The sequence below is a fragment of the Athene noctua genome, chromosome 6, assembly GCF_965140245.1.
Source record: "Athene noctua chromosome 6, bAthNoc1.hap1.1, whole genome shotgun sequence".
Taxonomy (NCBI): domain Eukaryota; kingdom Metazoa; phylum Chordata; class Aves; order Strigiformes; family Strigidae; genus Athene; species Athene noctua.
The window spans coordinates 38,806,011-38,829,390 of record NC_134042.1 but is presented as its reverse complement, the minus strand read 5'-3'; the positions used below and the strand labels follow the sequence as shown (position 1 = coordinate 38,829,390).

The 23,380-nt window shown below is 48.1% G+C and overlaps 1 protein-coding gene across 4 annotated transcripts in view; it reads left to right on the top strand.

Moving 5' to 3' along the window:
- Positions 1-298: 298 nt before the first annotated feature.
- Positions 299-23,380, top strand: part of BCL11B (BCL11 transcription factor B) — a 91,599-nt gene continuing 68,517 nt past the window's right edge. For 2 of the 4 annotated variants that reach the window (XM_074909285.1, XM_074909282.1), the window contains exons 1-2: positions 299-427; positions 14,004-14,369. In XM_074909285.1, the coding sequence (XP_074765386.1) occupies positions 370-427; positions 14,004-14,369 (424 nt within the window). In that variant the 5' untranslated portion in view covers positions 299-369. Of the gene's footprint in view, positions 428-14,000; positions 14,370-23,380 lie in introns of all 4 variants that reach the window. The other 2 variants (XM_074909286.1, XM_074909284.1) reach the window with 1 other exon arrangement.

The window sequence follows — 23,380 nt, the reverse complement described above, 5'->3', positions numbered from 1 at the left end:
AAGAGAAAAGTGTCACTGGCGGTGCATATCCTCCTAAGTTCAAGAAGAGATCTGGAAGTCCAAGTGGCAGAAGCAGTGGAGAAAAGGCAGAGTGTGTGAAAGAGAGAAAAAAAGAGCGAGAAAGAGATTTTCATTATGATGATGATGATGATGATTTTTAATTGAGAAGGGATCCCATCCAGTGCACCACAGCAGCAACAAAAAGGAGGCTTTTTTTTTTTCTTTTTTTTTTTTTTTTTTTTTTGAAAGAAGAAGAACTCGGTAAAGAAGAAGAAGGAGGAAAAAAAAAGGAGGAGGATCGACCCCCCCCAACACATCTCCCCAAACCAGTGCAGCTCTCCAGGCGATGCCAGTGTAAATGCCAGGGCAATGTCCCGTCGCAAGCAGGGAAACCCGCAGCACTTGTCACAAAGAGAGATTATCACACGTAAGTTTGAACTTGGAACCAGACCGAGCCGAAATCGAGGAGCAAAATTAGGGAAGGGGAGGAAGCGGTTGGGGAGGGGGGGGGGCGGGGGGGGGGGGGGGGAGACTCCAGGAGCAACCAAAGCTGGTAAATGACTTCAGAGAGAGGGAGAGGAGAAGGGAATTAAAGAGGGGAGGGGGGTGTGTGGCTAGGGGGGATGGGCTGGGGGTGGAGGGGGGGAGAAGCCCGAAGTTTGCTGCGCGTTTTCGCGGCGGTGCGGAGGTGAGGCGGGCAGGCAGGCGGCGTGCGGCGGGGAGAGCGCGGCGCGGCGCGGGGCGGCGGGGGCTCCCCCGGGCAGCGGGTGCGTGTGCGGGGGGCGGCGGAGCGGGGCGCGCCGCTCCGGGCCGGGCCGGGTCGGGCCACCCCGCCGGGGCTCCGCCGCTCGCCCCCGGCCCCTCGCTCCTCGGTCCCGGCTCCGGGGGCAGCGCGGAGCGGTGGGAAAAGTTGGCCGAGCGCCTTGCCACGGCGTGACGGCCGGGCCGGGCGGGGGGGATCAAGGTGGGCAGCGAGCGGGGGGAGGAGGCCGGGGGCACGGGACGGGAAGCACATGGAGGCGGGGGCCGGACGGGGCAGCGCGGGCCGGCAGCGGCGGGCGCCGAGCCCCCCCCGCCGCCGGGACGCGGGGCAGGTAGATGGGCAGGCTGCACCCTGCCCGCCCCAGGTGCATCGCCGGCGGGGGGATAGCTCCTCCAAAGCGGGGGCTGGGGGGAGGCAGGACAGCTCGGCTGGGGCTAGAGGCAGGGGCTGCCGGGGGCGGGCGGGGGTGTCTGCCGGTGGCGGGGGGCGCGGGGAGAGCCGAGGCGGGGGATGGGACTGGGGGGCAGTAGATGTGGGCCGGCAGCGGCACCGGCTCCGGTGCCGGAGCGGCGGCTGCACTTTGCCGAAGCTCTCATTGTGAAATGAAAACACGCACATATTCCCAACCCCCCCGCCCCCGAAAAAAAAAAAAAAAAAGGAAGGGAAGGATAAAACGGGGGGAAGGAAGGAGGCGCCCCCTCCTCTAGCTCCAGCATCCCCCCTCCTCTTTCTTCCCACCCCTGAAGCCCCGGGAGAGGGGCGAGCGCCTGCAGGCAGAGTCGGGGGCCGGTCCCCGCGCCAGGCGCTCCGCTCCGCCGCTCCTGTCCCCGCGGGGCTTGTGCCGCGGGGGGGGGCGGGGGGGGGCGGTGTGGAGTTTGGAGGGGGGGGCGCTTCCCGGGACGAGGGTCCCTAACGCTCCCCGCTGCTCCGCCGCCACCGGGGCACGGGGAGAGTGGGGGGTGTCAGGGGGGTCCCCATTTCCCCCCTATAGCATCGGACCCGTTGGGGGGGGCTGCTAGAAAATGCCCGGCGCGCCGTGGTGAGGTTGGGGGGCGGAGGCCGGGATGGGGTCCCGCCACCCGCCGGGAAGGCCGGTCGGACACCACCCCCCCCCAAGACGGGTCCGCAAGTTGCTGTGCTGCGGGGGGCGGCGGCGCGCACATAGCCAGCCCGGGGCTGAGCCTGAGCCGCGGCGGATCCGAATATTTATGTTGAGATTTTAAAGAATTTAAATAAATAAATAAAATATTCCCCCGGCTTCTCTCCCCTCCCCTGAAAGCCAAGAATAGGAGCCATCTGCCAGGAGCATTTGGTGCTTGCGAGCTCCTCTCTTTCTTTGTTACCGGTGATAAATTTCTGTTTGTAAGATTTCCTTGGGAATCGATACATGTATGTGTGTATAATTTTTCCACCTCTTGTGAGATTTTTTTTCTTTTCGTAGCGGAGGGTTGTGGGGGGACGGCTTGGATCCCGAAATTTCAATTTCTTTCGCTCTGTCTTTCCCCCTTTTTTTTAAATTTTTTTTTTTTTTTTGTGTGCGCCTTTATTTTTTAACCCGTTCCTCTCTCCTACCCCCCCCCCCCCCCCCCCCCCCCCCAGCCCATCAGCTGGTGAAACACAAATGAAGATGCATCTGGTATTCATCGCTTTCTGGGGGGATTGCTTTTAATTCATTGTTATTTTGGAGTCAGATTTGCATCACCATAAAAGGTGGATTGCCCCCCTCCTCAACTCCCTCCCCTTCGTTAATTGCATTTTTGTTTTTAGCCATCCGCTTTGGAAAATGCGTTTCCCTTTTTTGTTGGTGGCTTCTTAATTTTTTTTTTAATTTTTTTTTTTTTTTAAGAAAAAGCATCAACAACCTAACCCCTCTAAATCGCCCTGTGCAATTTCTCCCACTTCTTTTCTGTCTCAATTGCGAGGAGATGTGGGGTGTTGAAAGGGGGTGTGCGGAAAATATGGTTTGTTGCGCACGTCTGAATTTGTTTAAAGGGGTGAAACATTTCTTGTTGCTGTTGCTGCTGGGGGGGGAGGTGGGGTGGCGAAGAGAGCCAGGTAGGTTTGTTCTTCCAATTTGATCTCCTTTTCTGATCGCTTTACTTGAAAGTAAATAATGAGGCAGGAGAGCATGAAAAGGTGCCGAGGAGCTGGGTGTACAATGGGTTTAGCCGGGAGGCTGGGGAGGAATGGAGAGCAGAGCGGTACGCAGCTTCCCTCCCTCCCCTCTTGTATTTATCTATCTCTCCATCCTGAGGAAGCTGGCGGAGAAATCAGGCTGCATACTGAACAGTGGCAGAAAAAAATGAAGGTATCCAGGGGAGGAGGGGGTGGGAGCCGGGGGGGGGCTGCGGCTGGGGCTGGGGTTGGGGCTGGGGGAGCAGAAAGCGCAGGCATTTCAGCGCACAGGCGCTGAGCCTCAGCTGCAGGCTGGCAGGAGAGGGTTTCGCAATCCCCGCACTCCTCGGGAAGGTGTCATCCGTGGGGTAAAAGCAGCCAGGGAGACTGTCCTCTGTAAGGGGGAGTTTGGGAAAGTAGCAGGCAAGGGAATGGCGAACCAAAACACTTACAACAAAATAAAGCCAACCTCGAGCCAAGCCTTCAAAGCCGGGATGAATTGGTACCGTTTTCAGAAATTTTGCATTTATGTCATGCTTAGCTTGGGCTTTTTTCCCCCCTCTCTCTCTCTCTCTCTCCCTTTTTGGCATCTGTCAGGAGAGTTGCATTTCAGGATGGATTGGAGCGTCTGTGCCAGGCAAGGAAAGAGAGATTGGGAGAGAGATGGGGAGAGAGAGAGAGAGAGAGAAGGGTTTTCTGACACTGCTCAGCTGGAGTTTATTGGGTTTCATGCTCTTGGTGTTCGGAGAAACGTTTAGATCCTGAGTGTAAGACAAACAAACAAACACAAAAAGCAGAGTGGCTGCAATGTAGTTGTGCTCCAGACTTGCAGCGTCTCATTAGCACTGTGATCTTTAAGGCTGCAAAACGGAGTGGCCTGCTTGTCCTTGCCAGGCTCACCCAGGCAGCCTTGTAATTGATGCGTGTGCAGGACAAAAAGAGGGGCAACACTTGGAGTGGAAAGAGCAGCTCTGCACCTTTCTTCAGTGGTGGTGGACAGAACAAACTTGGTAGCCAAGCTCACTTATAAGGGTGGACAAAGCAAAAGAGGCGATTATGTAGAGAAGAGGAGGCTGAGCTGCTCTGTGCAAAGAAACGTTATTTTAGTTTGGTTCAAATTGCTGATTTTCCAGCTTAAGATCTTTTTTTAACTTGAGAAATCTGTTTTCAAACTAGCCCTGCATTTTGCATTTGAAGGAAATGTGAAAGGCGAGAGCATGTGAAAAGCTCGCTTGTAGCAGTTTTGCAGAAGGCGGCAAAGCAAGAACATTTCTATAGAGCAGCAGCAAAGATTGGGAGGGAAAGGCACAGTAAAATCATACAATTCCAGGTAGAGAACCAGGTTTCCCAAGGAGGCTCTCAGTACCTGGTCAACAGGTTCCCTAGGAAGAGTAATAATTTCCTTTATTGCTTTGTATTTGCTCGTAGTTATTAAAAATGATAATAAAAAACCCTATGAATTTTTGCATGTCAAAGTTTTGCAATTGCTTCAAGAAGCTTCTCTTAAAATGCATTTAGGTTTAGTGCAATTAATGCACTTTTCCTACAGAAACCTCCCCATGCCAGTGTATTAATCAACTAATATGAAAAAGATGTAAACTGTGACCGAAGAATTAAAGAGGAAATTATTGTTACTTTAGAGATGTCTGACTTTTTCATAAGACCCACATAGTTGTGCACAGAAAAGCTTAACGTGCTTTTAAAAGACATTACATGAGTTGGATTTAAATAGGACAGGAAAAAAAAAAAGGAGGTTGTATGCCGTTGACTTCCAGGTTGCCTTTCATTTGAATATATTTGTACTTGATTTACAAGCTAAAAAAAAAAAAACCAAGCCAACAAAAAAACCCTAGCACATTTTCATAGTTTCTGGTCTTCTGAAATATTTTTTAAAAAACGGTGCAGAGTAACTAGATTGTGGATCTAGGTTGTTCCGTCCTTGTTGGTTGATGTGCTCAGTGGCTTAAATAGATCTACAGCAGGTGAGAAATCATTTTGCATTTTTTCGCTGGTCGGCAGATGCAGAGCATATTTTGTCAGGCTTATCTAAATATTGAGAAATAAAAGTCTTAAGGATTTTACAACCTGGCTGCCTTTTTAATAGTAATGGTTGGAGCCCTTGTCTTGCGCAAAACGTATGTTTCTCTGCAGAACAAAGGGTTGTCTTGTGGCATATTTGACAATAATTATGACTTAGAGGAGTGTGCGCTCGTAGAAGTAGTACAAATTATTGATATACTGACTTCAGATGACACCTCTTCAGCAGCTCTTCCCAGGGCTGAGCTTGCTCCTCGCAAACCCCTTCGCTTCAAAAATGCCTCGCACAAGGTGTTCGCTTCTCTTCCACATTTCCTACCAGTATTGCTTTGCGCTCCGTGTTATTGATGGAAAATACTTTCCAAAATAAAGTTTGCTGGCTTTTCAGTTGCCTCGCAAGCTTGCCTTGTGCCCCCGGCTGGAAGTGGCGGGTGTTGACGACTAGGGGGAGCTCATAGCCTGTATCATGGCCGGGCTGGCTGCGGCCCCGCCGGCGCTGCTGCGCGGGATGCGCTACCCCAGGAAACAGCAGCCGCAGCTCAGACAGTTCACGTTGCTGCAAAGTGTTTTCACTGTAAAGTTGTAGTATTGATTTTCATGCGAAGATCTATAGAGCGCTAGCTGAGAGGGGCTGCGAGCGAGACAAATCTATTTTTAGCTAAATCATGGCTGATTAATTGACTCGGGCGGACAGGAGTTTTTAATTAAAATTAGTTTTTAACGGTGCCTTTTATTGTCAACATACAGTGTTTAAATTCTCGATTTGTTGTTGTAAGATAGCGATCGGGGTAATGATACCTGTACATGAGAGAGTCTCTGTGCGTATGTGGGGGGAAACCCACGGAGATCTGTTTGTTTGTTCCAGGGGACGTAAAAACACATAGCGAGGAAGCTGGAGTTCTAGGGGAAGGTGTGTACAGCAATAAAGCAGACATACATGTACATAATGTGGCGTTGATTACATGTCAGAAAGCCACATGTCCCCCCCCCCCGAGGATTTGTTTGATATTAATCGTTTACTGTACTTTGATCCTCAGGTCCTTGTAGCAAAAAATCTGAGAGTTCCCGCAAATGAAAATAAGCATTTTTTTCCTCGAGAAATAAACTCAAAATCACATGTAGAAGTTGCTGCTGAGCAGCTCAGAGACTGCTCCGCTGGGCTTGTGCTGTTCTCTGCTGCAGCCGGCTTGCCTGTCGTGGATGGACTTTAGCGGGACGCTTTCTTGCCCAGACATAATTTCATGGTGTACACATGGGCAGCTTTGATCAGCGAATGTTTATTTATCAAGTTATGGTATTGTTAACATAGCACAAGCATCTTTTTATTTTCAGGGTGCAATATGTGGATGGAGGTTATCCCGCGACAGGAAAGCACGCTTTATTCTAACCTGAAAGAGAAGTAAATTAGGTCAGACAAAAGATCAGGGCTGTCATCAGCTGTACAAAAACCCTTCACTCTTGGGTAGAGGGGGCCAGCAATTTATCTGATGATTTCTCTACTTCATTTAATGTTTGAATTGAGCTAGTTGGAAGCATATAGACAGCAGCCAGCTCATTTGACAGACCGGTAAGCTGAAGAGCAGAGTTCCCCAGGCTGCTGCTGATGTTGGTGTTCCCCAGCCATGGGGAAAACCTTCCCTTCTCCCCTCCTGAAACCTCAGACTTTACCAACTGTTACTTTCCTTCCATTCCAGAACTGTTCATTTTTACCAAGAGAAACAACGACCCCGCTCTTCTCGTCCCTCTCACCTCTGCACACCCAGTGCACACACACACACGCGCCCCTTCCTCCTGCTCCCTCCTCTGCCTCCCACCCGTCCCGCTCCCCAGGTTGAAGCCCGCGGAGAAGTCTCCCTGTGGAGACCTGCTACCCCAAAATGTCTCTCTGCCTCCTTGCTGGAGCGCTTCCTTCTCTTTGGTCGCAGTTTGGTTTCTTCAGGGCAGTGTTGCAGTTGTCGGTTGAATTTGGTGTCCCCTCGGTAGCCTCCAGGGAAGGCATGCAGAAAAATAAATGGGCGCTGGGGGTTACCGCCTGCTTTAAACTTAGTGATGCCATAAAAGCAGTTGGTGAAGCATCAGCATTGGCTGGAGACGGATTTATATATATGTATCTTTTTAATGAGGGAGAGAAAAGACATCAATAACTGCGTGCATTGATAAATGCATGATTCATTCAGCCACTCTTACTACAGCACCTTCCTCTTTCGTGTTTATTTACTTTCTTAAAATGTATCTGGGCAGGCTGCACACCATTCCTCGGCACCCACGGTTACAGGCTCAGAAGCAGTTGTGTGTTCAGCTCCTGAACATCAGTTAAATTTGCTCGCTGTCTGCCCTCCCTCCTGAAAAGCTGTTGCTTGCTTGGTACTGTAGACCCTTGCTGGAGCTTTAAGTACCAGCTGCTTTTTTTTTTTTTTTTTTTTTTTTCAAAGGATATATAAAAAATGCCTAAAGCAGGCTATTCGAAAACAAATTAAAGCAGAGGGACACACTTCATGCGTTGCAGGCACGCGCCAGTAGAAGGGGGTTAGAAGAATATCATCATTTTACTGGCAAAAGTGACACCAGATCGGGGATTTGATTAATGGTGCAGCATTCACAGGGACTTAGTTCTGTAGTTTTGACATATGCAAGTCTTTTGTGTAGTTGCCTCAGTGCAAGAAATTCCGCTTTTTTTTTTTTTTTTTTTTTTCCTGGAGCAGCTGATAATTTGTGTGTGTGCTGGATATGCCCAAGGTACTTTCCAAAGACTAAGCACTAGACAGCATAGTATAAAAAAGGAATCCAAAGTTAAGGGAGAGGAAAAAAACACACTGGTTTACTTAACTTTTTTATGACCCCTTTTACTAAGCCACTGGAAGAAGCCATAAATTTGCTGAATGTTATAATGAATATGCTCCAATGAAAGTAAAAAAAAAAAAAAAGCTTAAGAAAATTGTATATGAGCAACAGTGTGCTATACACAATTGAGAAACACAGTCTCTTTTGAGCCTGGTATTTAAGAAAAGAACAGAGCTGTTGTGTGTTTAATACATGTTCAAAACTAATTACTTAATTTTGATCATGCCTTTTAAATCCTTGGGTAAGAATCTGCTTCCAACATCCTTTTCTGCGCCAGTTGAAAGCCTGTACCCAAATACAGCTCCTTCTCCTTTTGTGGCACCAAACGCTCCTTTCTCTCCTTGGTTGTCGTTTAGTTTTAAATAAAACAAACGTATTCACAGGGGAACAAAGAATGCTTTTATATCACATCATCGCATCCCATTTTATCTGCGGAGATTTACAGCTTCTGCAGTCTATAGAAGAGCCTATGCATTTTCCGCTCTCAAAAGCAGTAAATATTTTTTTATGAACGCATAGTTTACTTAAGAGGAGACACGCCACTCCCTTCGCTAACGCTGCACATAGTTTCTGATGAAACAACATCCGACGAATGTTGGAGATCCGCGCGGATCCCGGGATGCTCTTGGCTTTTGTTCCGCTCGGGTCCGGCGCGGTGCCTGTGGCGTCTCCCCGCGCCTGTCCCCGGCCCCCCGGCGCTTCCCGCCTCGCTCCGCCTCAGGTGCGCGCGGAGGCTCCGCCGCTCTCCCACCCGTTCGCGCTGCTTCTGCCGCGGGGCTCCGCCGCGCCGCGCCCCGGGGCCGGCGGCTCCTCCACGGGGCGGCCGGGCGCGGGGACGGCTGAGGCGGGGCAGCCAAACGGCTCACGGCCCCTCGCCCCCTCCCCCGCTGGCTCCGGCCCCGCTCGGCCCCGCTCCCCTCGCCGTCGGTGCCCGGCGGGCGGCCCGGCGGGGCGGTGGCGGGCTCCGTCCGGCCGCTGCGGGCGGAGTGGTGGGCAGAGCGCCCCGGCCCGGCCCGGCCCGGCCCCCGGCGGCGCGCGGCGGAGGCTCGCGCGGCTCCCGCCGCCTTTGTGCCGTTCGCACGTGCCGGGGGGTCGCAGGGGAGGTGAGGCCGAGCGGCGGCGGCCCCGCCAGGCCGCCTCTTCCGGGGCCAGCTCGGCCTCGGACTTCTATCCAGGGAAAAAAAAAAAGAACCGACCCCCAAACTACAGACAATTGTTTTTCAGCCCTCAGAAAAATGAAAAATTGGTGTCAGATAAGCGGCGCCTGGTACCGCTGTGTGCGACGCTGCTGCGGTGTGTAGGCACAGGCTCAGCTCTGCACCTTGCAGCTGCTGGGAGCTGCGGGGGGCTCTGGAAACAGGTTATTGATAAACTTCGACGGCAAGGAGCTGCTGTGCCCGCTTCGAGCAGCGCGAGTCTTTGTGCAGCGAGGATCCTGACACCGATCTCGGCGATAACCCAGCCAGAGAGCGTGTGATACGAGCTATTTCCGTTAAGCATGTTGATGTTACAGTAAATGTGACATGTGGGTGTTGATTGAAGGGACATCGTTTTCAGGCCTGCTTTGGGCCGACACCCTGATGAGCGAGTCACTTCTTTGTGCTCACTCCCCAACTAGGCTGAGCACTTTTCTGGATGTGCCTTCACGACAGCAGCGACTGTGCGTGGAGAGCGGCACGCTCGGTGCACTGCGCCACGCTTGTGGGCGTCTTCCCGTGCCTGGGTGCCAGGAGCCGTGTCCCCCGTGGCAGGCCCTGGGCAGCCCCAGCTTGTCCCAGGGACAGGTGGCCCAGGGGTAGCCCGTACTTCACCCCCCAGGTGGGCACAGGGGTGGGCGGTGGCTGTGGTGGCGTGCTGGGGCCGGCAGGGCACCCAGCAGCACCTCTGCAGTGAAGGCGCTGCCAGGGCTCGTCCTTAACCACCCCCTTATCAATTTGTGCAGAAACCAACCGTGGAGGGGAGCTTTCACATGCAGTGCTTTGGCCTGGCACCAAACTGTTTCCTCTTCCCCCTTTCTCTGCCTCCTTTTGATACTGCGGGACAGGAAAAATAGGGAAAAGAATAGGTTGGCAACTTTTAGATCCCTTCTCACCTTGATTCTGCTGTGCAATAAAAAGGCAAGAAAATAGACTACCGCTGCCTGGACTCAGCCTCACCCCAAACCCTGTGAACAAGCATCCACAGTTCTGTCCTTTGAGGCCTTGGAAATGATTTTTAGTAAGTCTTTTTCACTATTAATGGGTATGATTTTGAGACATCTGACAAGCAGAAAGTAGTTAGCATGTGCATTCGCTTTAATACTGGGCATGAGAGTATTGTTTGCATGGGGCACATATGCTCTAATGATGTCACCACGCTGAAGGAGAAGCGCTGGTGGTTTTCTGACAGTGCCTTTATGGAATTAAGGAGTTTGTCCACTGTATTTTGGTGTGGGAGGCAGCCAGAGAGCTTGGAGATGCTGCTTAGAGTCCAGCCAGCAAGTGTAATGCTTCTCAAAGTAAAGCACATGATTTATATTGTCCGGTTGCATTCATTTCATGAAGCCATTGGATAAAAAGTGTCACATCCCCATACATCGCCTGTCCCCGACTCACTGTGCTCCCTAGTCAGGCAATGTCAAGGCAGTCCTCTTCAGAGGAATCTCTGGATGCAGGGAAAATTCAGGACACACCTTAACACACCTGGAAGAACCAGGGCATGAGTCCTGGCTGGAAATAGCTCGTTTGCATTATTTTTCCTTTTCCCACGTAAAGGAGATGAAATGTTTTCCATTTTCCTTTTTTTGTGTGGCTTGATTCCTCCTTCTCAAAAAAAAAAAAAGAAATTAATTTTAAATAAATTCTGGTGAGGAAACACCCTCCTCCCCCTAAACCCAGCTACCAACAAACAGCAATAAAACCACAGAGTTAAATTCAAATAATGTGAAGCGACTCATTTGAAACCCACAGACACAAGTGGAGTCAGAATTTAAGATTGAGACTGGCCTAAATTGCCCCATTGGTATTAAAGGACTCCTTAAACAGCCTAAGATCTTGGCTGTTGTGTTAACCAGGCATGACCCAATGCGTTATGGGCTGGACTTGCAGGCTTTTTTCTCTTTTCCTTTGTGGGTTTTAAATCTCTCCTGTAATGTTACTTGAATGTAGGTTTTTAATGGCTTAATTGAGTTGTCAATAGGAAGCCTTTTCTTTTTTTTATTCTGAGTTTAAAAAAAAAAAAAGGCAAATTGACATGGATAAAATGCGTTTGAAGATCTATTCAGTATTTTGTTTTTCAGTCTTTTATGTCTGTTTTCCATGTCCCGAATAAGGGGATGTAATACAGCTTCTGCATTGTTGGGTGTATGGCTGGTATCATGCTTGATGATTTATTAAGCTCAAATCAGAAATAGAGTCAAGTAAAAAATCTTTTGATAGTTTGAAACCCAATTACTACTGATCACGAGGGCTCGGCGTACCAAGAAAACGAAAAGCTGATTTTCGGTAATGTGACGACTGCCAAAATATGAAGGAATACCAGATGTTATTTTTAAAAAGTGCCATTGCAGAGTCTTTGGAAAGAGAGAGTGAGCGAGTGTAAGTGAATAGGCATATGTGGATTTAACTAATATTCAAATGAAGTGTAGAGCTGAAGAGAAAGAATTCGCAACAGTTTAGCTGTTCAAACCTCCTTCGTGTTTCCACAGACGCTTGGTCAGGACCCTTATCAAATGCAGCAGTTTTGGTATATTTTCTGGAGAGCACAATTTAAATTGAAGGCAAAAAAAAAAAAGATCCTCGCATCAAAAAGATAATAAAGTTGAGATCTGTGATTTTCTTTTTATTTGTTACATACATATAAATGCCAAAATTCAACCTTTGTAATTTAAGAGACAGACTTTAACCTGAAGGCTTTACAGGAATTTTAGGTGAAGCTAGTAACAAGCATTTTCCCCCTTTGCCACCTTTTTTCCTTGTGACCCTGGGTTCAGTTACTGTTTTTGTGTTGTCTTTTCCAGCTCTTTGTCCCATCTCCTGTGTGTGTATCCGCATGTCTGTGTGTGCTTCTCTCTATGGTTGTTTTTTTTTTAATATTTTGACACACTGCTCCCCCTTAATAGGAATTCTTCCTAGAAATAGCACACACATTTCTAAAGGACTCTTTTCACAGTCCTTTTCTTCTGGCTCTAAAATGATGTATATGTAATTGGTAATTAAAGGTGCAAGCTCTCTTCAATATAAACAATATTGCTCAATGTTAGATCATTAAAGGGAACTGCAGCACCAAATAATTACCTTTTGCATCGTGACATGCTGTTCGCAGGCATCCGCTCCCTTCCCAGCAGTCCCTGTTCAGCGCAGGGTTGTGGTTACATTTTCACTAAGGCAAGAAGGTGTCTTTTCATGATATACATTGGTGAATTAATGATGTAGTAATGTCTTCAAACTCCTTTTAAACTTAGATTAAGGGGAAAAAAAGTGATCTGTGGTTTTCAGAACGAGTATTGTGCTGTGTATTTGGTAATCTTGGTGTGAGCTAGGAAACTAAAGCCTTCCCGTGCCCATCGTCCGCTCCAGTAGGATGGTCTGTGCTCAGCACTCCTCTGAGGTTCCTGTCCTTTTCTGCTCTCGCTGGTGCTGCTGCTGCTCTCTGCTTCACTGTTAGTGAGCTCTGATGCAACTTGTAATACAGCTGGTAGATACACCGATCAATTATTTATTCTGGAAGGTGAAAGGGGGGGGCGATTCTTTTTTCTAAACTGCCTTTTTCAAGGCTCAACCATTTTTGTTGCCAGGTGATAATAATTTCTATTTCTTGTCCCTTTCCTATGTGGTTGGTTTTTTGTTTGTTTGTTTGTTGTTTTTTGTTTTTTTTTTTTTTTTTTCCCCAATTTGCTGAAGAGTGGAACAAAACTCCTTTCATTTTTGGCCAGGAGGTGAATCCAGATCTGGATTATAACATCTGTTTATCTGAGTCTTACTTCTTTGAGATATTTGTGCGAATCGCTTTCCCCAGGAAATCCATAAGCAAACTGCTCAGGCTAATAGAGAACATTTTTCTTCCTATTCCTTTAATCCTGATTCGATTAGAGGTCTCACTCACTGATTTACATACTGTTAGTTCTTCTGTTTTGTTCAGCCCAAATCCTATAGTCCTTGCAGAGGCAAAACAGCCTTAGGCAAAAGTCAGTCGAAATTTTGCCTGAGTAAAGACCAAGGTTTGTATGATTTGGCAGTTACACGGCAGAACAAGAGAAAACAAACCAAAAAACATGTTTTGCCCCAGAAATGGATTGTGATCTGTAATTATTTTATAATGTAAGAATTATCTTCTAAATACCATTAAAAACGCACTGTGTTTTATTAATTGTGAAATGAGAAGTTACTTATTCTTAGAAACTGATGGCGGTCACTCAGAAATGCCTTCCCAGTCTTTGGGGGTAATGGTTTGAAATCCATCATGTCCGTGGGCAAGATTTAAACAAAAAAAATTTATTATCTTATATAGCAACTGCAGGGTTATTTGACATCAGGAAAATAGAGTGGAAGATTTCAGTCTCAGCCAATATTCCAGTATGTTAAATAGATGCCTCATTCTCTTTCCCACTGTACACACTTCTGAAACGCCTTAACTTCTCATGAGACCGTATCCTGCTTACCTTACTCTTGTAAACATTTTGCTGTAATTCGTGATAATGGGTGGTCATTTAACCTTGCCAGTATCTTTGTAATGAGACAAGGTGGTACTAATTTTGTATGCCACAGGGAGCCTGATCCTGCTTGTTTGGAGCATGCAAGCTTTCCCCCTCTCTCTAAAATAGGAGGAGAGGTTCGGGTGCATAAGCTTTGCTGGATAAGGCCTTGGCCAGATGGCTGGGAGATGCGGTGGGAATGAGAAGATGGGATAAAAAGAGATGAACTATTTCAGAAAGTGACTCGAGGCTTGAACGTTTGCAAAATGGCTCTTTGCTGATATCCTTGCAGTGCTGGCAGCAGTGGGAAGGAGCTGTCAGGAAAGCTATGCCAGGTCAGCCTTTCCATTTTGTTTCAGGCAGGCTTGGTTGCAAAATATATTGAAATCATTCTGGGAGAGCGGAAAAGCTGAAAAATAAAAGAAAGATCTAATCAGGCTTGGCTTCTTTGGGAGGGTGGGGGGAGCCTGGGCCTCTCGTGATGCATCCTTCAGAGTCTGTGAACATTCAAAGCAATCTCTTTCTCTTCTCCCCTCGTCCCTTTCCTCCCTCTTTCTCCTTGTCCATGTAAAGCAGAGGCTGACCATGTGGAACCGGCACTCGCCGACGAGGATGAGAGCCTGGCAATAGCAGAGCCGGGTGGCATCAGCATCGCCGCAGGCGGGACAGACCCCGACTTGTTAACCTGTGGACAGTGTCAGATGAACTTCCCGCTGGGAGACATCTTGGTTTTTATAGAGCACAAGAGAAAACAGTGCAATGGCACTGGTGGTGCCTGCTATGAAAAGAGCATGGATAAGAGCAGCCCTCCCCCCTCCTCACGCGCCGAGCTCAGGAAAGTGTCAGAGCCAGTGGAAATCGGGATCCAAGTCACACCCGATGAAGAAGACCGTCTTCTCACGCCTACAAAAGGAATTTGCCCCAAGCAGGAGAACATTGCAGGTACAGCATGTTTTACACTCAATCAACTGCCTAGGTAATCTTTTAACAAGAGCCCTCTAGAAAGTGCCATGAAACAGAGGCTTCAGTAACAGGTCTTTATAGGAGCCATCACTCTGGAGGATCCTCAAGGCTATGCAGAGCTCATCAGGGCTGCCCACCCCATGTTTAATTCAGCATAGCTATGTGTGCAGGGCCAGCTCCTGGAGAGAAGGGCCTCTCAGTGCCCCGGACAGCCAAGGGGCAGGCTGTACGTGTAGGGAAAAGCAGAAAGTGGGGGTCAGAAACCATTACAGGAGTATGTTTAAGCACGTAGCAGTGGTGGAGGGATAGGAGACTTCAGTGAGGTGCTCACTTCAGTCCAGTTCAGACACCCTTGGTAACATGCAGACCCACTGGGAAGGACCAAATCCCGACCCCACTGAAGACAGTGGAAAAATCCTCCCTCCACTGACTGCAGTGGGAAGAGGATTTGGCTGTGAGGGCTAAAGCAGGGGTACATTAAGTCCTTGTTTGTTCATTCCGCTGGGGTAGATGTCAGCTTCCTGGTCTGCATTGCTGCCTGTGCCGCCCGTCCTGGGTGTCTGCAGATGGCTGGAGTTGGGTGGGTGACACCTCCGTTCACATGCACGCCCCAAATGGGGCTTTTGAATGAGGAGACGGGAGCCGAGGCTGGCCTGGGTGAGCAAATTGCAGGCATATCTTTTTCTAAAGCTCTCACACGTGGTGCAGTTAACATTTACTCAGCTGACCTCCCTGGCTCGGAGGTGGGCAGGCGGGCGACGGCATCCACCTGGGCGAGCTGCTGTGCAGCGGTTCTTGCAGAGCGCCTGCTGTGGGGCCGCTTCCGTTGTGCAGGGCGTTTCTCCCCTCTGCAGCGGTGTGTTCCCCTGCAGTGGTGAAAGGAAGGCTCTACTCCCTGCTAGTGAGTGGGGGTTTAATGTTACACAGCAGGATCCCCCCTTAAACCTGCCTTTTTTGTTCAAATTGACTGTATCCCATACAGAAGACCAGTAACAATTTGCCTTTGCTGCCACTATCCTGATTTCTCTAGAAATTGTCCTATGGGATTAGATCTGATGGTCCAGGATCCTGTCTGTAGTAGAGATGTTCCCCTGAGGGGGATCCCCAGAAGACTTGTGAGAGGCTCATATCTTTACAATTGAAGCTTAAGAGATTCCTGGTTTTAGCATTGGAAGTCTCAGAGTTAGGTCCCAGCACCTCTGATGGACTTGGCCATCCAATAAATGAGGCTTTGAACTGCTGCAGTCTTCAGATCTCCAGATGATCTGCCTCTTAGGAGAGGGCATATGCCACTCATTGACTACCTTGTTGTCTTCTAGGAATCTTACTTGGGTGCAGTCACTCTCTTAGTGTGGGGCAGCTGACAGCTTTGGGGGCATTAGCAGTGGCAGCCTGTGCTGTAGTGTTGTAAGCAACCCGGCAGTAAGACCTGAGCCCATTCTTTCCTCATACTTTTTCAGCTTTCCCCATCCTTTTGCAGTTGTGAATGCATTTCTTGGCAGAGATGGTGTAGCAGCTCTGAGAGCTAGATTTCCTTCCCCTTTGGTGGGAGCAGAAGAGAAGTATTCAGGACCTTCTCCTCCAGTCTGCTGACAGCCTCCTGAATGGTGCTGAGCACTCTCAGTAGCTGTTGATCTCTATGCAGGCTGATGGTGCCCAGACCCTTGCAGAGGGTGCCCAGTGTTTGGTAAGGTTGGTCCAGGAGACCTGTGCTGTAGCTGCAGTCCAGATCTCATCTCTTACTAATCCGTGCCCAAGTTCCGTCCCGAGTGGAATACCTCAGTGGCTGTACCCAGTGCAGAAGGTGCCGTCCCATCCCAGCTTCTGGGGTCAGCATCAGTATAACAAATGCATTTGCTACGCAGAAAATCTGCTGGGGGAGGGGGTGAAGGGGTTGTTCACATGTGGAAAAGGCATAAAAAAAATAATTTAAAAGCCAATCTGGAGCACCTAATCTCTTTCAGACTAAACTGAATATCAAATGAAAATATGTAGGAAAGATTTTGAATTGAGAAAAATAAAAGGGTTTATCATTTGATTGGCATTTTCTCAGCAGTGCATGGAGATAGGGACATCCACTAAATAGTGCAGTAATAATACTTTCTCAATTAGGAGCCCAGCTCCGAGATAAAAAGGTGCAGTGTCCTTCCATATTTTTTTTAATAGCAGCGGATAGTTTTCAATAGTAGGATAAAAGCCTCACATTACAGCCATGGAGGGTAGCCATGAAAAACCCACAGAAGTCATTCACTGGAAAGGCTTTAGTGGGATATACCAAACCCCTTATTTATATTTCAATAGAAAGGCTTTCTGCATTAGCCAAGAAAATCAGAATCTGCATTTAACATTAAAGGTATTTCCCAGTGAGCGGCTGTAGAGCATTGTTGTTAGATTTGTTAAAAAAAGAGACTAAATACGATTTCATAAAAGGGAAACTTAATCTCTAAGGCAGCTTTCTCCCACCCCACCACCCCCTCCCTTTATTTTTTTATTTTTTTGGTAATAATGCAACAGCCTACAGTATTTTTACTTTATATGTGACGAAAGATATTCTTAGCCTTTCTGTACTGCGACAGGAAGAATGAATTTCTTTATTCCACCAAGAAATATGTAAAATAATCCCTTAGAAGTATGGGGAGATATGTTTGTTCAAAGCATTTAAAATGTTATTTTAATCAAAGGCACAAAACACTCTACATGCTGTGTCAGCTAAAGGAGACCATTACATTTTAACAGCAAATCATGCTCTTTTTCCCCCTCCTAGCCAGCCCCCCCCTTTGAAACTAACTTTTTTTTTTTATTAAATAAAAAGGCGAAAAAGATTAAAGAATAAAAAAACTTCAGTAGCTCAAATGTATAAAGTAATTTAATATGGTGGAAGCATTAATTATTTTAGCTTAATTGAATTCTGAGGACTGCAGTAGTTGCATTTTTGTAGACAAGCTCTGTTTATTATTTCTTTGTGTAGATTAACAGTAAAGGAAACATAGATAACTTTCAGTTATTTATTGTAAAATAAATGTGTCAATTCATGTGTAAAGCAAGCTGTTCAAAGATAATTGAGTCTTTATATTTGAAGAGGGAAACCAGAAATCACCCACTCGCCACTCCGGCTCCCTGAAATACGCTGCCACCGCTGCTGCCCTCAAATAGGTTTCAGCTCCTCTCCTTGATCTTGTGTTATGTTTGTAGACCTTTTTATTTGGTCGAAATAATTTGTGTGGCCTTCTGTGGTGTGACTAAGCCGCCATGGCTGAGTATAGCAAGGGTATATGTCAGGTGCCGAGCTTGGCTCTGCCATTGCACTTCTCTTCCCTTTGGGCATGAGGATGTTGGGATGCGGCACCACTCTGGCCGAGCCTTCACCCTGGCACAGGATGCTCTGGAGTCCTGAGGTCTTTTCTTCCCTCTTTTTGCCTTTTTTTCTTGGTAACTCCACTTGCTCTGGTCACTGAACGCCTCTTGACCATGTAACAGACCTTGTGTTGCTTCAAGGGAGGCAGGTAGAGCTCAGGAGTCTGCAAGAATTTGCATGCACACAATGCAGATCTCCAACTAACATTTCTAGATACCAGTAGAGACAAAGGCAACTTCATCCCCGCAAATCAGCTTTTAAAGACCTTCTGATAATGAAGTCTATCATCCTGCCTGGTAACTTGCAAATCCACACTTTTTAAGGTGCTTTCACTTTGTTACCACTGTCTGTAAGGTATGTGGTAGCATGTTAGCTGGGGCACTGGGAAGATGTGACTTGATTAGGAGCAGTTTGTCCCATAAAGTTGTGTTTTGTTTTTTTTTTTATAAATTGGCTGACCTGTTTGAAAATCAATTCCGTCTCTTGTACAGAGAGTGCGATAGTATCAAACAGATGTACCAGATTGTCGCACAGCAAAACACAGCCAGGCCAATGAGATGGCTAGGAGTTATCAGTCACTGCTTCTTTCACTTCACCGCTGGCAGGTATTTTGGAAAAAATTAGACTGCTGTTGTATTTTATACCTCTTTTTGTCTTTCATATTTGTCAGATCTTGGGCATAACTGGGTGACCTGTCCTGGCTGAAGAAGGCCATGGGGACGTGGCTCCTGGTGTCCTTTGTCTGACGGTATCTCCTGTCCACCTCACGGCCCTGCTGGGCTCACAGACCACTTCAGCACGGCTCTCTGAAGTGATCCAGATTAAAGAAAAAGTACCAGTCAGCTTGTTCTTAATGCTGGATGATTTCAGAGAACACCGGCAGAGGAGGGACCCTCGGTGGGGCAGGCACCACTTGGACCAGACCTTCTCCAGCTTCACTGACTGCTCGCATGCTCCAGGCAGCGTACCCTCATGGACAGAGAACCACACCAGAAGCAGAGGTTCAATAAAAGAGTGTAGTTAATTTCTGCAAAGGTGATGCTAGGAAAGGGGAGGGGGTTGATTGGAATTCCTCGTTCATCCTGTCCCGGTTGCCAGTGCTGGGCTCCATACATTATACTTGAAGTAGATGTGCATCGTGAAAAAAGGCTCCCTGTCTGAGGCAGGATTTAACTGCAACCCCTGCTCCATGAATGTTCATTTCAGGCTTTTGAATGGTAAAACTGCCAGTGAGAGAAACTAAATAACTCGCATGTGCTGGAAGCCAGAGATAAACACCGCCGCAGGTTGCCATGAAATAGGCTATTTGATATATTTAGAATTGTTATTTTTCTCCAAATTAAGATTAGTTAAATCCATGTGTGTTGTGTGAGTGATTGTTAACTCAATGGCATGGATTATCCTTTTTTCAAATCATGACAGCTAATTATTATTGCTGTCTACCCTGAGACATTCACTTACAATGTACCATTATGGACCTGTGCACCCATATTAACTGTAGGACTCAGACAGCCATCGTGATGCCTTCACACGTGAGGAGAGGAAAACGCAGGCTCAAACAACCCGAGGCCTGTGGCAGCAATGTCGGGCAGGTTGGGAAGAGATGTCCTGAGCAGCGCTGACCCAGCACGGGGCATGGGGGCCATCCCCTTTCTGAGGCCACCATGGCACCAGGTCCTGCCACCAGCACCTCCCCAGGGCGGTGGGTGTTGCAGGAGTGACTTGTCAAAACCAGGCCAGGAAAAACGCTTCGCGGGGAGGAAGAGCCTTCCAGAAGTGTGTGGTAACAGAGCCTGAGAAACTCATGTTGCAGCTGAGATTTTTTTTTTGTGAGGCTTTTCCAGGCTTGTTTCTTCCCTCACATCTGCCAGGCTTTTACTGAGTGCAGAGGAGTTACCTGGCCTCCTCCTCCTCTGCAGCTTCACCAGGTATTTAGCAACATGTTTTGCTAATTGGTGCAGCTGAGCAGCATGAGGGACACACACACGGGAGGTGTCAGCCGCAGCTCCGCTGAGAGCAGGGTTAACAAGCAAGCCTCCTGCCCCCAGGGACCTTGGCTGTAGTCCTGACTTGGGTCATGGAGAGAAAAACAAGCCGGGTGATCTCACTCAGAGCCCTGTTTGCGCTCGGGGCAGGGCAGGGGGGCAGGTTGGGGGAGCCTCTGGGGACAGGGCACCCTCAGCCCACAGGAGGGGCCCACGGTGCCCTTCCTTGGATTGTTGCAGCTTCAAGCATGAGGAAGGGCTGCCAGAAAATGTTGACGACTTAAAGTTTTAAGGCTTCTGGTGAGACTAGGTGGAGGCTCCCCAGGTGATGTGATCCCCACTTTAGGGGGCTGATGCGGAGGGCATCCTGTGACCACCTGACAGCGTCCCATCCTCGGTGTGCCCCCCCACTTGGCACTGAGGGATGGCAGGGCTGTGGCTGCTTGGCACTGCACAGCATCTCCTGCCAAGGCACGGGTAAGCACCCTGCTAATTCCGGCAAGAGTTAAAGGTGAGAAACCTGCCAGTTACGAAACCCTTTCTTCCCCTTGCTTGAACTCCACCACACCCGTGCGGCCGGGTTCTACCGCCCTTTGCTCAGCCTGGGCCAGGGGCTACAAGCCACCCAATCCCTGCCACCATCTTAGCTTGCCCCCAGCCGTGACCTGCCTGGGGTCTGGCCCCGCCAGGCACCGAGGCTTTCCCAGCAACCCCGAGAGTCAAGTGTGAAATTAATCGCACCAAGTTTTAAAAAGCAGACTAAAAAAACAGCTGAGGAACATTATGCCCTTGATTCTCCCTGCCCGTTTTAGGTTTTTGTTTTGTTCCTCTCACCATCCTGTTTTTCAGAGTTATTTTCTGCGCCCTGTGTGTGGTTAGCTGGACTTGCACAAGGCTGGGATGGCAGATGCTGGTGGTGGAGGGGTGGTGAGGGGTCCAGCTTTCCCTGCTCCACCCCAGTTTCATGTGGGGTAACTCCCCTGAAACTGGTGGTGTTATGCCAGATTGATGGGGTGGCACAAGTGGAGACCTGTCCCCAAATGCATGGGGTGCTGAACTGAGAAACAGGAGCTCGCTGCTGTTATTTTTTTTCTCTCTCTAATCTCTTTTAGTCATAGTCGTCTTCAGTTTTATGTGTGACAATGCTAGGTAAAACCTTTTCGACAGAAGTGCCATTTTGCAGGCTGATGAGAGGGGATTTAAGAAGGTCATTCAGTTCACGTGGCCAGTCTTCTTGCTCTGGGGTGGATGTGTATTAGGATTCACTCTTTAAGAGCAAAACTTGCTTGTTTGCACCAGCTTGGCACTGCCATTAACCTCTTTTAACTCAGTGGAAGGAATCTGGACATACTCAGACGTAAAGCCCAGTCAAAATGTCACTCAGCAAAGTGGTTTTTAGCCTCTACTTGGGCCCTCTTGTGAAATTACTTGGGCCTTGTGTGGGAGAACAGAAACTGTGTATCTCATTATTAGCATGGAAAGACTGGCAGATTTTTTTTAGACCACACTAATGGTAAATGTTGAAAAGGCACTGGTCAGCCAGTCATTACTCATTTTTCTTGACAACTTTGTGAGCAACTGTTAGGAGCAAAGTAAAAGTAGTGCCCAACTGTCCTGTAGACTGCGTTGGCATTTCTGTGGATGTGACTAATAGCAATAGGCTTGTGCTCAGTGGAGTACTGATGGCAATAAAGGACTTTGTGTGCACTTGCAGGGGAATTTTGCAATGAGATGTAGCCAAAGGAAGGCTGGTTGCATGGAAGTACTATAAACCAGAAAAACTCCCATATAGATAGAAAAAGTTGCCGTTCCTCTCCGACGGTGAATAAATACATAAAGGCACAGAAACGCTTCCTTTGCTTCAGCAGGACAGAAGTGCTGCTATAGCATGAGGCTGCCTCCCTCCCTTCATGTCTTTTCCATAGATTGTTTTTCTTTCTCAGCTCGTGTTTGAACTGTGCTGCTTATACACACAGTGACCAAATCGGCTGTGACATAAAGGTTGAACTTTCCTAGGGTTTTTTGGAGATTGGAACATTTTTCTATCATAACTGGAGGAAAAAACCCTGTGAAGTAATCATACTTTTTGTACAAGAAAGGCTTGGATTTCTGTGTCATGTCACATAACTTCAAAGGGCATAGATTTGGGGCTGAGTTTCAGCGCTGGCTTCGGTGGCCGAGTGGGAAGATGGGAGCCTGGAGGGTGAGAACTAGAGGAGAGAGGCCAGGTATAGAAATAAAACTGTGTTTCTCGGCAGACAACCCTGGAAGCCCGGAGAAACTGGGTAGCTCTCGGCTTGGGAGACGCGTGTACTCGTTTCAAGGAGAGCATCCTTTTCAGCATGATTCCTTCTCCCCATTCCCTCCCACCCTCCAAATGGTAATCGGTGGGCTGTGCAGTAGAAATGTTATAAAAAAAAAAAAAAAAAAAAGAAGAAGAAAAAGTGGGTGGGTGGGGTATCTAGGGATTTGGTGTCTAAGCTCAGGAGTTAAGCCGGAAATCCCAGAGATGTAATGAAAACAAAACGGACTTTTCACTCGCGCTGTGGCATTCTGGCAGTGAGAACGCTTTCGTGAGCCAATGTTTTCATTGTAGGTTTTCTCGAGAGAAGTAGTGGAAACGAATCGTTAACCCCTTAACAGGAACAAATGTGGTTGCTGCAGCGGGGAGAGGAGAGCTGTCTTGGCTCCTAGTTGCCATGTTGCAGAGCTTGGGGGTGTGTGTATGTTTGTGTGTAGTGGGGAATGTGGGGTAGATACCGCTTGTAAGGAGTTTAATAATCTTAATGGCAGATGTGAAGTGGTTACTTAGCGGTTGTTTTTTCCTCTTTGCATGTATGCCTTTGCAGAAAGATTCGAGTGCGATCATCACAAACCACTGTTAAGCCCAAGAGCTCTTAAACTCGCTCTTTCTTCTGTCATTTGCTAGCATATTTCTTGAGCAAGAAAAGAGGGACACTGCTCGCTGGTCCCTCAGCAAGGTCATAAAAGCTGCAGATGGAAAAGACCTATCAAGTTGCAGATCCCAGTTTTCTTGTAAAGTGGAAGTACAGGATGCGTATCTGTTGCAGGCGTGTTAAGTATATAACTTTAAATGTCCAGCAGCCTTCGACGGTGTTCAGCCTTATGGGAGTAAGCCCCTTCATTAAAAACAGGGGAGTTTGAGGAGGAAGGGACGTGGGAGTGATTAATCTAATTTACCTTAACAGCCACTTTTGGTGAAGAGACTCTATATGCCTGTCCTCCATGCTCTGATTAGGCTGCAATTTTTTTTCAATATTTTATTTCACCTTTTGGTCATGGCTGGCACTTGCCATACTTCTCTCTCCACTCTCTCATTACGGTACTTTATCTGCACATATTCTTGCAAATGGTATAAGTGCATCAGCCCTCTGCTCTAGCTAAAGAGCATCTCATCTACCCTTTAGCACCTCGGAAGAGCAATTAAAATCATTATACACCTACTTCCAGCTGCGTAGATCCTCCGGTCCAGCCCTTGCATGCAGGCTGTGGGACTCTCGGTGCTGTGCAGACTTTGGATGTAATTGCATAGCTGCTGCAAGGGACTGTGTCTCGGCAGCTGACCTTGCTCAGCATGTCTGGCCTCTGAATAGATGTTTGCCTTCTTTCTTCCCACTTTGACAGGTCCC